At 44.7% G+C, this 14,430-nt stretch overlaps 1 protein-coding gene across 2 annotated transcripts in view; it reads left to right on the top strand.

The window, feature by feature from the left end:
• The window catches only part of mafgb (MAF bZIP transcription factor Gb), a 34,245-nt gene that overhangs the window by 9,802 nt on the left and 10,013 nt on the right, over nt 1-14,430 (top strand). Inside the window, exon 2 of one of the 2 annotated variants that reach the window (XM_036948148.2) lies at nt 3,353-3,406. The exons of the other annotated variant lie outside the window; for it this stretch is intronic. Coding sequence (XP_036804043.2) covers nt 3,362-3,406 — 45 coding nt within the window. The 5' untranslated portion in view covers nt 3,353-3,361. The remainder of the gene's footprint in view (nt 1-3,352; nt 3,407-14,430) is intronic. 2 annotated transcript variants of the gene reach the window in all.

Here is a 14,430-nt window from a genome sequence, read left to right as displayed (position 1 = left end):
GGTCGGTACAATGAGAATCAACAGTTTCCCAGGGTCGGTACAATGAGAATCAACCGTTTCCCAGGGTTGGTACAATGAGAATCAACAGTTTCCCAGGGTCGGTACAATGAGAATCAACCGTTTCCCAGGGTTGGTACAATGAGAATCAACAGTTTCCCAGGGTCGGTACAATGAGAATCAACAGTTTCCCAGGGTCGGTACAATGAGAATCAACAGTTTCCCAGGGTCGGTACAATGAGAATCAACCGTTTCCCAGGGTTGGTACAATGAGAATCAACAGTTTCCCAGGGTCGGTACAATGAGAATCAACCGTTTCCCAGGGTTGGTACAATGAGAATCAACAGTCGTTTCCCAGGGTCGGTACAATGAGAATCAACCGTTTCCCAGGGTCTTCACCTCCTGGATAGAGAGAATGTTTACTATACAGCCATAACATCTCTCTTGTCTTCTCATGATGGGAAATATACTCTGACACTGAAGAGAATCTCTACCTCCTCCCTTAAAGATAATGATTTTACATTTAATAAACAATTTGTGGTGAGGGTTTGAAACACTAATCCCCTTCCAGTGAAGGCTGAAAGAGAGAGGTTGTTTTCACACTCTCTGTGTCTGCGTCAATCGATTCCACGTGCAAACATGCTAACACACTGTTGCTTTTAACTCGGAGCACTACAGAGCTAGGAGATCTCTGCCAACAAGTGGGCTGGAGTCTTGTCCTCTCTCTTTCTCTCTCCCTCCCACTCTCTCTCTGCCCCTCTCTCTCCCTCCCACTCTCTCTCTGCCCCCCTCTGTCTCTCCCCCTCTCTCTCTGCCCCCTCTCTCTCCCTCCCCCTCTCTCTGCCCCTCTCTCCCTCCCCTTCTCCCCTTCTCTCTCTGCCCCTCTCTCTCCCCCCTCTCTCTCTGCCCCCCTCTCTCTCTGCCCCCTCTCTCTCTGCCCCCTCTCTCTCCCCCTCTCTCTCTCTGCCCCTCTCTCTCTCCCCCTCTCTCTGCCCCCCTCTCTCTGATTTTTACCTTGTCAGCTCAGGGATTCAATCTAGCAACCTTTTGGTTACTGGCCCAACACTCTAACCACTAGGCTACCTGCCGCCCCATCTAGGTACTGAGTTCACGCACACACACACACACACACACACACACACACACACACACACACACACACACACACACACACACACACACACACACACACACACACTCTCACCCTGTTAGCTGGGGAGAACTAAATTAACCTACAAGGTTTTTCTCCTCTGTGAAAAGCCCTTACTAAATAAAAAATGAAAAGGTGCCGGAGCCTGGATCACCTGACGGTGCACATTTTGTGCTGGTGTTAGGGAATTTATCATCACACACTCAGACTACTACTCAGACACACAACACTTTATTTCCGTATTGCAGAAAAGTGAAAAATGTAATTTATTTTGTGTCCTTTCTTTCTTTGCTCATCTCTCCTCCCTACACCTTTGTCTCATCTCTTTCACTCTCTCTCTTAACAGCCTCTGTTCTCTCTCCATCTTCTTGTTTTCTCTCTCTCAACACCCTCTGTTCTCTCTCCATCTTCTTCTTTTCTCTCTCTCAACACCCTCTGTTCTCTCTCCATCTTCTTGTTTTCTCTCTCTCTTAACTCCCTCTGTTCTCTCTCCATCTTCTTGTTTTCTCTCTCTTAACTCCCTCTGTTCTCTCTCCATCTTCTTGTTTTCTCTCTCTCTTAACTCCCTCTGTTCTCTCTCCATCTTCTTGTTTTCTCTCTCTCTTAACTCCCTCTGTTCTCTCTCATCTTCTTGTTTTCTCTCTCTCTCTTAACTCCCTCTGTTCTCTCTCCATCTTCTTGTTTTCTCTCTCTCTTAACTCCCTCTGTTCTCTCTCCATCTTCTTGTTTTCTCTCTCTCTTAACTCCCTCTGTTCTCTCTCATCTTCTTGTTTTCTCTCTCTCTCTTAACTCCCTCTGTTCTCTCTCCATCTTCTTGTTTTCTCTCTCTCTTAACTCCCTCTGTTCTCTCTCATCTTCTTGTTTTCTCTCTCTCTCTTAACTCCCTCTGTTCTCTCTCCATCTTCTTCTTTTCTCTCTCTCTCAACACCCTCTGTTCTCTCTCCATCTTCTTGTTTTCTCTCTCTCTTAACTCCCTCTGTTCTCTCTCCATCTTCTTGTTTTCTCTCTCTCTTAACTCCCTCTGTTCTCTCTCATCTTCTTGTTTTCTCTCTCTCTCTTAACTCCCTCTGTTCTCTCTCCATCTTCTTGTTTTCTCTCTCTCTTAACTCCCTCTGTTCTCTCTCCATCTTCTTGTTTTCTCTCTCTCTTAACTCCCTCTGTTCTCTCTCCATCTTCTTGTTTTCTCTCTCTCTTAACTCCCTCTGTTCTCTCTCCATCTTCTTGTTTTCTCTCTCTCTTAACTCCCTCTGTTCTCTCTCCATCTTCTTCTTTTCTCTCTCTCTCAACACCCTCTGTTCTCTCTCCATCTTCTTGTTTTCTCTCTCTCTTAACTCCCTCTGTTCTCTCTCCATCTTCTTGTTTTCTCTCTCTCTCTTAACTCCCTCTGTTCTCTCTCCATCTTCTTGTTTTCTCTCTCTCTTAACTCCCTCTGTTCTCTCTCCATATTCTTGTTTTCTCTCTCTCTTAACTCCCTCTGTTCTCTCTCCATCTTCTTGTTTTCTCTCTCTCTTAACTCCCTCTGTTCTCTCTCATCTTCTTGTTTTCTCTCTCTCTCTTAACTCCCTCTGTTCTCTCTCCATCTTCTTGTTTTCTCTCTCTCTTAACTCCCTCTGTTCTCTCTCCATCTTCTTGTTTTCTCTCTCTCTTAACTCCCTCTGTTCTCTCTCATCTTCTTGTTTTCTCTCTCTCTCTTAACTCCCTCTGTTCTCTCTCCATCTTCTTGTTTTCTCTCTCTCTTAACTCCCTCTGTTCTCTCTCCATCTTCTTGTTTTCTCTCTCTCTTAACTCCCTCTGTTCTCTCTCCATCTTCTTGTTTTCTCTCTCTCTTAACTCCCTCTGTTCTCTCCATATTCTTGTTTTCTCTCTCTCTTAACTCCTCTGTTGTCTTTCTTATTTCACGCTCTGCTGCAAGTTAATAACTTCCTCTCTCTCTCTTTCTCTCTCTCTCTCTCTCTCTCTCTCTGTCACTCTTTCTCTCTCTCTCTCTCTCTCTCTCTCCCTCTCGCTCTCCCTCTCTCGCTCTCTTTCTCCCTCTCCCTCTCCCTCTCCCTCTCTCGCTCTCTTTCTCTCTCTCCATTTTCCCTGAACTGATTTCTAATTCACAATTAGCCGGAACGCAAAGCGTTAAACTTAAATGATTGACCTCTCTCTCGTCACACCTCAAACTGCCTAGATCAATAAGACCTGCTCTCTCTGTTTTTCTAGGAAGGAGAGATGGAGGGTCGAGAGATGGGATTAAAAAACGAGTGGAGCTCTGAGGTTTTTAGTCTATTTTTGATATGCCTGTCTCTCTCTCTCTCTCTCTCTCTCTCTCTCTCTCCTGTGTTTGCTCTGCTTATCTTCCTCCATAACAATCATCACAGAGTCATTCAGCAGAATCCACAACCTGCATTAGAGATTAGCAGATAAAGCCACTGATCAGACTGTTGTTCTGTAGGGGATTAAATGATATTAGATGACATCAGATTATACAGTCAGGGAATAAGGACAGATTGATTTACTGGCTGCTTACCAGGTGGCACCCTATTTCCTGTATTGTGTACTAATTTTGATGGGCCCTGGTCAAAAGTAGTGCACTATGTAGGGCAGCGATGGGCATGGAGGTGGGGGCCACAAAAAAACAGAACATGAGGGGCCACAGTGGATCTTGGGTCTGTGTTCCCACATCCAGCAACCCCCCCCGTGACAGCGAAGATGACAAAAATGCGTTTTCATGTTCATTTCCTGTAATCCTGCACATTTAGCCTCAGAGCAGGAAACAATTGGCCGTTTTAAAACAAGTTTGCTGCAATTCTACAGATTTTGCCACATGGGGCACAGAGAAAAATGTGCCCTTTTACAGCTAATTTCCTGCAATTATATACATTTTGCTGTAGGTTGGAGGCAAGTATTTGTAGTTTTAATATGAAAACCGATGATCAATGGGCCCCACCCCGGTCGATAATTCGGCCATGCTTAATACAAGTTTAGATAGCTGGCCGCTAGTATCATTTACTAATCCCCCCCAAAAAATTGCTGACATGGGCTAATTGAGTGACTGCTGATGCACAACCTAATTTCTAAATTCACCTTGTCTACTATTCTAACTCTCAACTGTCAGTTGAGACCCTGACTGAATTTAAAAATGTGTTTTATTATTGGTCCACAGGCCTTCATAAGGCTGCATGTGGCCTGTAGGGAGCCAGTTGTCCATCCCTAATGTAGAGAATAGTGTGGCCTATTTGTGTGTGTGTGTGTGTGTGTGTGTGTGTGTGTGTGTGTGTGTGTGTGTGTAACTCCAGTTAGCAAGGTGCCTCTTTCTAATGAGTTGTGTGTGTGAATGTTGTGGGAGGCCGTAACAAACGGTTCTCCCTCAAACAAGATTAGTCAGTCAGCTTTGTCGGCCCAGCATTAAACACCAAAATTGGCTAAAGAAAATTGTGATAAATAAAAATATATACTGGTTTAATTTAAGGACCAAAGAATTGACAGCTGTGCATATAAATTACAAAATAGTTGGGAAGAGATTTTCAATGTACTGATTCCAATGCACATGGTCTATGAATTGACACGCAAAACGACGCCAGCGTTCAAAACTTCACATTTTTCAACTTAAATTATTGTACAAAATTCTTGCAACCAATAGAATGTTATATATATGGGGGATACAGTCTTCCCAGCTCTGCAGATGTATATGTTATATACAGGGGGATACAGTCTTCCCAGCTCTGCAGATGTATATGTTATATACAGGGGGATACAGTCTTCCCAGCTCTGCAGATGTATATGTTATATACAGGGGGATACAGTCTTCCCAGCTCTGCAGATGTATATGTTATATACAGGGGGATACAGTCTTCCCAGCTCTGCAGATGTATATGTTATATACAGGGGGATACAGTCTTCCCAGCTCTGCAGATGTATATGTTATATACAGGGGGATACAGTCTTCCCAGCTCTGCAGATGTATATGTTATATACAGGGGGATATGGTCTTCCCAGCTCTGCAGATGTATATGTTATATACAGGGGGATACAGTCTTCCCAGCTCTGCAGATGTATATGTTATATACAGGGGGATATGGTCTTCCCAGCTCTGCAGATGTATATGTTATATACAGGGGGATATGGTCTTCCCAGCTCTGCAGATGTATATATTATATACAGGGGGATACAGTCTTCCCAGCTCTGCAGATGTATATGTTATATATATGGGGGATACAGTCTTCCCAGCTCTGCAGATGTATATGTTATATACAGGGGGATATGGTCTTCCCAGCTCTGCAGATGTATATGTTATATACAGGGGGATACAGTCTTCCCAGCTCTGCAGATGTATATGTTATATATATGGGGGATACAGTCTTCCCAGCTCTGCAGATGTATATGTTATATACAGGGGGATACAGTCTTCCCAGCTCTGCAGATGTATATGTTATATACAGGGGGATACAGTCTTCCCAGCTCTGCAGATGTATATGTTATATACAGGGGGATACAGTCTTCCCAGCTCTGCAGATGTATATGTTATATACAGGGGGATACAGTCTTCCCAGTTCTGCAGGTGTATATGTTATATACAGGGGGATACAGTCTTCCCAGCTCTGCAGATGTATATGTTATATACAGGGGGATACGGTCTTCCCAGCTCTGCAGATGTATATGTTATATACAGGGGGATATGGTCTTCCCAGCTCTGCAGATATATATGTTATATACAGGGGGATACAGTCTTCCCAGCTCTGCAGATGTATATGTTATATACAGGGGGATACAGTCTTCCCAGCTCTGCAGATGTATATGTTATATACAGGGGGATACAGTCTTCCCAGCTCTGCAGATGTATATGTTATATACAGGGGGATACAGTCTTCCCAGCTCTGCAGATGTATATGTTATATACAGGGGGATATGGTCTTCCCAGCTCTGCAGATGTATATGTTATATACAGGGGGATACAGTCTTCCCAGCTCTGCAGATGTATATGTTATATATATGGGGGATACAGTCTTCCCAGCTCTGCAGATGTTGCTGAGAGGAAGCAGAGCCATTAGATCATTTATTTTGGTACTGTGTTCGTATGTAGCTTGTTTTTGGTCACAGGTCCAGGAATGGCTGAAGAATTGCAGCATTTACCTGGAGATATCTCTGCAGAGAGCAATACTGGGGGATCTGAAAAGTCATAGTCAATCAATCAATAATATAATCATTATTTTAGCAATAATGTTTATCTTTAATTTACAATCTGTAGAAACCGTGAGAATAGAAAGGTTCAGTATTTTTTTGTGAAGCATCACAGCACAGTTGAACATATATAAATCCAATATGGATGTTAAGAGACAGATGGGAGGGGTTGAATGGAGCTGAAGGGACTGGATGGTGTTAAGAGACAGATGGGAGGGGTTGAATGGAGCTGGAGGGACTGGATGGTGTTAAGAGACAGATGGGAGGGGTTGAATGGAGCTGAAGGGACTGGATGGTGTTAAGAGACAGATGGGAGGGGTTGAATGGAGCTGAAGGGACTGGAGGGTGTTAAGAGACAGATGGGAGGGGTTGAATGGAGCTGGAGGGACTGGATGGTGTTAAGAGACAGATGGGAGGGGTTGAATGGAGCTGGAGGGACTGGATGGTGTTAAGAGACAGATGGGAGGGGTTGAATGGAGCTGAAGGGACTGGATGGTGTTAAGAGATAGATGGGAGGGGTTGAATGGAGCTGGAGGGACTGGATGGTGTTAAGAGACAGATGGGAGGGGTTGAATGGAGCTGGAGGGACTGGATGGTGTTAAGAGACAGATGGGAGGGGTTGAATGGAGCTAGAGGGACTGGATGGTGTTAAGAGATAGATGGGAGGGGTTGAATGGAGCTGGAGGGACTGGATGGTGTTAAGAGACAGATGGGAGGGGTTGAATGGAGCTGGAGGGACTGGATGGTGTTAAGAGATAGATGGGAGGGGTTGAATGGAGCTGGAGGGACTGGATGGTGTTAAGAGACAGATGGGAGGGGTTGAATGGAGCTGGAGGGACTGGATGGTGTTAAGAGATAGATGGGAGGGGTTGAATGGAGCTGGTGGGACTGGATGGTGTTAAGAGACAGATGGGAGGGGTTGAATGGAGCTGAAGGGACTGGATGGTGTTAAGAGACAGATGGGAGAGGTTGAATGGAGCTGGAGGGACTGGATGGTGTTAAGAGATAGATGGGAGGGGTTGAATGGAGCTGGAGGGACTGGATGGTGTTAAGAGACAGATGGGAGGGGTTGAATGGAGCTGGAGGGACTGGATGGTGTTAAGAGATAGATGGGAGGGGTTGAATGGAGCTGGTGGGACTGGATGGTGTTAAGAGACAGATGGGAGGGGTTGAATGGAGCTGAAGGGACTGGATGGTGTTAAGAGACAGATGGGAGAGGTTGAATGGAGCTGGAGGGACTGGATGGTGTTAAGAGATAGATGGGAGGGGTTGAATGGAGCTGGAGGGACTGGATGGTGTTAAGAGACAGATGGGAGAGGTTGAATGGAGCTGGAGGGACTGGATGGTGTTAAGAGATAGATGGGAGGGGTTGAATGGAGCTGAAGGGACTGGATGGTGTTAAGAGACAGATGGGAGGGGTTGAATGGAGCTGAAGGGACTGGATGGTGTTAAGAGACAGATGGGAGGGGTTGAATGGAGCTGAAGGGACTGGATGGTGTTAAGAGACAGATGGGAGGGGTTGAATGGAGCTGGAGGGACTGGATGGTGTTAAGAGATAGATGGGAGGGGTTGAATGGAGCTGAAGGGACTGGATGGTGTTAAGAGACAGATGGGAGGGGTTGAATGGAGCTGGAGGGACTGGATGGTGTTAAGAGATAGATGGGAGGGGTTGAATGGAGCTGAAGGGACTGGATGGTGTTAAGAGACAGATGGGAGGGGTTGAATGGAGCTGAAGGGACTGGATGGTGTTAAGAGACAGATGGGAGGGGTTGAATGGAGCTGAAGGGACTGGATGGTGTTAAGAGATACATGGGAGGGGTTGAATGGAGCTGAAGGGACTGGATGGTGTTAAGAGATAGATGGGAGGGGTTGAATGGAGCTGGAGGGACTGGATGGTGTTAAGAGATAGATGGGAGGGGTTGAATGGAGCTGGTGGGACTGGATGGTGTTAAGAGATAGATGGGAGGGGTTGAATGGAGCTGAAGGGACTGGATGGTGTTAAGAGATAGATGGGAGGGGTTGAATGGAGCTGGAGGGACTGGATGGTGTTAAGAGATAGATGGGAGGGGTTGAATGGAGCTGGTGGGACTGGATGGTGTTAAGAGACAGATGGGAGGGGTTGAATGGAGCTGGAGGGACTGGATGGTGTTAAGAGATAGATGGGAGGGGTTGAATGGAGCTGGAGGGACTGGATGGTGTTAAGAGACAGATGGGAGGGGTTGAATGGAGCTGGAGGGACTGGATGGTGTTAAGAGATAGATGGGAGGGGTTGAATGGAGCTGGTGGGACTGGATGGTGTTAAGAGACAGATGGGAGGGGTTGAATGGAGCTGGAGGGACTGGATGGTGTTAAGAGATAGATGGGAGGGGTTGAATGGAGCTGGTGGGACTGGATGGTGTTAAGAGACAGATGGGAGGGGTTGAATGGAGCTGAAGGGACTGGATGGTGTTAAGAGATAGATGGGAGGGGTTGAATGGTGCTGGTGGGACTGGATGGTGTTAAGAGACAGATGGGAGGGGTTGAATGGAGCTGAAGGGACTGGATGGTGTTAAGAGATAGATGGGAGGGGTTGAATGGTGCTGGAGGGTGGGACTGGATGGTGTTAAGAGATAGATGGGAGGGGTTGAATGGTGCTGGAGGGTGGGACTGGATGGTGTTAAGAGATAGATGGGAGGGGTTGAATGGAGCTGAAGGGACTGGATGGTGTTAAGAGATAGATGGGAGGGGTTGAATGGTGCTGGAGGGTGGGACTGGATGGTGTTAAGAGATAGATGGGAGGGGTTGAATGGTGCTGGAGGGTGGGACTGGATGGTGTTAAGAGATAGATGGGAGGGGTTGAATGGAGCTGAAGGGACTGGATGGTGTTAAGAGATAGATGGGAGGGGTTGAATGGTGCTGGAGGGTGGGACTGGATGGTGTTAAGAGATAGATGGGAGAGGTTGAATGGTGCTGGAGGGTGGGACTGGATGGTGTTAAGAGATAGATGGGAGGGGTTGAATGGAGCTGAAGGGTGGGACTAATAACAACAAGATTACACAGGTAGAACATACAGGGTCTGTAAAATGTATATAGGTTCAGAACGTATGTGAAATAGCACAGTTGCCTAGAAGCAGCATGCTGTAGTCGCCTCTTCACTGTTGACGTTGAGACTTGTGTTTTGCGGGTACTATTTAATGAAGCTGCCAGTTGAGGACTTGTGAGGTGTCTGTTTCTCAAACTAGACACTCTAATGTACTTGTCCTTGTTTTTGTTTCTGGCCATTTTGAGCCTGTAATCGAACCCACAAATGCTGATGCTCCAGATTCTCAACTAGTCTAAAGAAGGCCAGTTTTATTGTTTCTTTAATGAGTTTTCAGCTGTGCTAACATAATTGCAAAAGGGTTTTCTAATGATCAATTAGCCTTTTAAAATGATAAACTGGGATTAGCTAACACAACGTGCCATTGGAACACAAGAGTGATGGTTGCTGATAATGGGCCTCTGTACACCTCTGTAGATATTCCATTAAAAATCTGCCGTTTCCAGCTACAATAGTCATTTACAACATTAACAATGTCTACACTGTATTTCTGATCAATTTGATGTTATTTTAATGGACAAAAAAAATGTGCTTTTCTTTAAAAAACAAGGACATTTCTAAGTGACCCCAAACTTTTGAACTGCAGTGTATATTTACCCCCAAAATATATAGGCGATTGGAAATGATGCAGACAATTACATTGATGGAAGCAACAATCTATCCGCAACGTTAAAGCTGATCCACCCCCTAAAAAGATATACACTTTAAAAAATGTTTTAACATACAACCACGCACAAAATCAAATGGAATGTTATTTGTCACATGCTTGGTAAACAACAGGTGTAGACTAACAGGGAAATTTTTCTTGTATTTTCCAACAATGCAGAGAGAAAGATACAGATTAAAAAAATGAAATAATAATAATTGTATATTTATATATATATATATATATATACATATACAGTGCCTTGCGAAAGTATTTGGCCCCCTTGAACTTTGCGACCTTTTTCCACATTTCAGGCTTCAAACATAAAGATATAAAACTGTATTTTTTTGTGAAGAATCAACAACAAGTGGGACACAATCATGAAGTGGAAGGACATTTATTGGATATTTCAAACTTTTTTAACAAATCAAAAACTGAAAAATTGGGCGTGCAAAATTATTCAGCCCTCTTAAGTTAATACTTTGTAGCGCCACCTTTTGCTGCGATTACAGCTGTAAGTCGCTTGGGGTATGTCTCTATCAGTTTTGCACATCGAGAGACTGAATTTTTTTCCCATTCCTCCTTGCAAAACAGCTCGAGCTCAGTGAGGTTGGATGGAGAGCATTTGTGAACAGCAGTTTTCAGTTCTTTCCACAGATTCTCGATTGGATTCAGGTCTGGACTTTGACTTGGCCATTCTAACACCTGGATATGTTTATTTTGAAACCATTCCATTGTAGATTTTGCTTTATGTTTTGGATCATTGTCTTGTTGGAAGACAAATCTCCGTCCCAGTCTCAGGTCTTTTGCAGACTCCATCAGGTTTTCTTCCAGAATGGTCCTGTATTTGGCTCCATCCAGCTTCCCATCAATTTTAACCATCTTCCCTGTCCCTGCTGAAGAAAAGCAGGCCCAAACCATGATGCTGCCACCACCATGTTTGACAGTGGGGATGGTGTGTTCAGGGTGATGAGCCGTGTTGCTTTTACGCCAAACATAATTCAATTTTGGTTTCATCTGACCAGAGCACCTTCTTCCACATGTTTGGTGTGTCTCCCAGGTGGCTTGTGGCAAACTTTAAACAACACTTTTTATGGATATCTTTAAGAAATGGCTTTCTTCTTGCCACTCTTCCATAAAGGCCAGATTTGTGCAATATACGACTGATTGTTGTCCTATGGACAGAGTCTCCCACCTCAGCTGTAGATCTCTGCAGTTCATCCAGAGTGATCATGGGCCTCTTGGCTGCATCTCTGATCAGTCTTCTCCTTGTATGAGCTGAAAGTTTAGAGGGACGGCCAGGTCTTGGTAGATTTGCAGTGGTCTGATACTCCTTCCATTTCAATATTATCGCTTGCACAGTGCTCCTTGGGATGTTTAAAGCTTGGGAAATCTTTTTGTATCCAAATCCGGCTTTAAACTTCTTCACAACAGTATCTCGGACCTGCCTGGTGTGTTCCTTGTTCTTCATGATGCTCTCTGCGCTTTTAAATGACCTCTGAGACTATCACAGTGCAGGTGCATTTATACGGAGACTTGATTACACACAGGTGGATTGAATTTATCATCATTAGTCATTTAGGTCAACATTGGATCATTCAGAGATCCTCACTGAACTTTTGGAGAGAGTTTGCTGCACTGAAAGTAAAGGGGCTGAATAATTTTGCACACCCAATTTTTCAGTTTTTGATTTGTTAAAAAAGTTTGAAATATCTAATAAATGTCGTTCCACTTCATGATTGTGTCCCACTTGTTGTTGATTCTTCACAAAAAAATACAGTTTTATATCTTTATGTTTGAAGCCTGAAATGTGGCAAAAGGTTGCAAAGTTCAAGGGGGCCGAATACTTTCGCAAGGCACTGTATATATATATATATTAAAATAGTGACATGAGGAATAAATACACAATAATGAGTAAGAATAACATGTCTATATACTGTACAGAGAGTACCAGTACTGAGTCAATGTGCAGGGGTACAAGGTAATTATGATAGCTATGTACATATAGTTTGTGCCCTCTTCACAGCTTTGTAGGTATGGACCATGTTAATTCCTTCGTGATGTGGACACAGAGGAACTTGAATCTCTAAACCGGCAGTGGATGAGGGCTTGCTCACCTTTCTGTTTCCTATTGTCCACAATCACATCCTTTGCCTTGCTGATGGTGAGGGAGAGGTTGTTGTCGTGGCACGACACTGCCAGGTACCTGACCTCCTCCCTATATGGTGCCTCATCGTCGTTGGTGATCAGTCCTACCACCGTTGTGTCGTCAGGTAACCTGATGATGGTGTTGGAGTTGTGCGCGTCCACGCAGTCGTGCAGCAGGGGACTAAGCACACACCCCTGAGGGGCCACCGTGTTGATGGTCAGTGTGGCAGAAGTGTTGTTGCCTACCTTCAACACTTGGGGGCGGCCCATCAGGAAGTCCAGGAACCAGTTGCAGAGGAAGGTGTTCAGTCCCAGGGTTATGAGCTTGAGGGGACTATGGTGAATGCTGAGCTGTAGTCAATGAACAGCTTTCTTACAAAGGTATTTTTGTCCATGTGGGAAAGGACAGTGTGGAGTGTAATAGAGATTGTGTCATCTGTGGATCTGTTGGGGCGGTATGCGAATTGGAGTGGGTCTAGAGTTTCTGGGATGATGGTGTTGATGTGAGCCATGACCAGCCTTTCAAAACATTTCATGCTATAGATGTGAGTGCTACGGGGCGATAGTAATTTGGCATGTTATCTTGCCATTCTTGACACTTGCCAGCTAGTCAGTGGATGCTCCGAGTACGTGTTCTGGTATTCTGTCTGGCCCCGCGGCCTTGTTAATGTTAACCTGTTTAAATGTCTTACTCACATCGGCTATGGAGAGAGAGATCACACACTCGTCCAGAACAGCTGGTGTTCTCATGCATGGTTCAGGGTTGCTTGCCTCAAAGCGAGCATAGAATGCATTTAACTCGATCTTAGTCCTGTATTGACATTTTGCCTGTTTGATGGCTTGTCGGAGGTCATAGCAGGATTTCTCATAAGCGTCTGGATTAGTGTCCTACTCCTTGGAAGCGGCAGCTCTAGCCTTTAGCTCAGTATTAATGAAGCCAGTGACTGATGTGGTAAACTCCTCAATGTTATTGGATGAATCCCAGAACATATTCCAGTCTGTGCTAGCGAAACAGTCCTGTAGATTAGCATCCGCTTCATTGGACAACGTCCGTATTGAGGACCTACCAGCGTCACTGGTACTTCCTGTTAGAGTTTTTGCTTGTAACACACGCACATTCCTCATTGCTTGGCAGTTGGCACCATGTAGCTGTCAATCTACTGTTATCATTAAAGAATCTAATGTGAACTGTCATTTTCCTCCTGATTTCTGACCTCACTGTGTTTCATTTCCCTCCTGATTTCTGACCTCACTGTGTTTCATTTCCCTCCTGATTTCTGACCTCACTGTTTCATTTTCCTCCTGATTTCTGACCTCACTGTGTTTCATTTCCCTCCTGATTTCTGACCTCACTGTTTCATTTTCCTCCTGATTTCTGACCTCACTGTGTTTAATTTCCCTCCTGATTTCTGACCTCACTGTGTTTCATTTCCCTCCTGATTTCTGACCTCACTGTGTGTCATTTTCCTCCTGATTTCTGACCTCACTGTGTTTCATTTCCCTCCTGATTTCTGACCTCACTGTTTCATTTTCCTCCTGATTTCTGACCTCACTGTGTTTCATTTCCCTCCTGATTTCTGACCTCACTGTTTCATTTTCCTCCTGATTTCTGACCTCACTGTGTTTCATTTCCCTCCTGATTTCTGACCTCACTGTGTTTCATTTCCCTCCTGATTTCTGACCTCACTGTGTGTCATTTTCCTCCTGATTTCTGACCTCACTGTGTTTCATTTCCCTCCTGATTTCTGACCTCACTGTTTCATTTTCCTCCTGATTTCTGATCTCACTGTTTCATTTTCCTCCTGATTTCTGACCTCACTGTGTTTCATTTCCCTCCTGATTTCTGACCTCACTGTTTCATTTTCCTCCTGATTTCTGACCTCACTGTGTTTCATTTCCCTCCTGATTTCTGACCTCACTGTGTTTCATTTCCCTCCTGATTTCTGACCTCACTGTGTTTCATTTCCCTCCTGATTTCTGACCTCACTGTGTGTCATTTCCCTCCTGATTTCTGACTTCATTGTGTTACATTTTCTTCTACCGTATTTTGATGTTTCAGCAAGACTGATTTTGTGTGTGTGTGTGTGTGTGTGTGTGTGTGTGTGTGTGTGTGTGTGTGTGTGTGTGTGTGAGAGAGAGAGAGAGAGAGCAGCGACAGCAGTTTTTTAGTGTCGGATCAGAACTTCAGAACTTTAGAATTGGTGTTTTTAGTCCCCTTGCTGAGTTCAGGAGTTTTTCGCTCCTCCT

Source organism: Oncorhynchus mykiss, chromosome 13 (assembly GCF_057628025.1).
Source record: "Oncorhynchus mykiss isolate SJ-2025 chromosome 13, ASM5762802v1, whole genome shotgun sequence".
In the NCBI taxonomy this organism is placed as follows: Eukaryota; Metazoa; Chordata; class Actinopteri; order Salmoniformes; family Salmonidae; genus Oncorhynchus; species Oncorhynchus mykiss.
The sequence above is the reverse complement of the archived record's forward strand: the minus strand, read 5'-3'. Positions and strand labels throughout refer to the sequence as shown.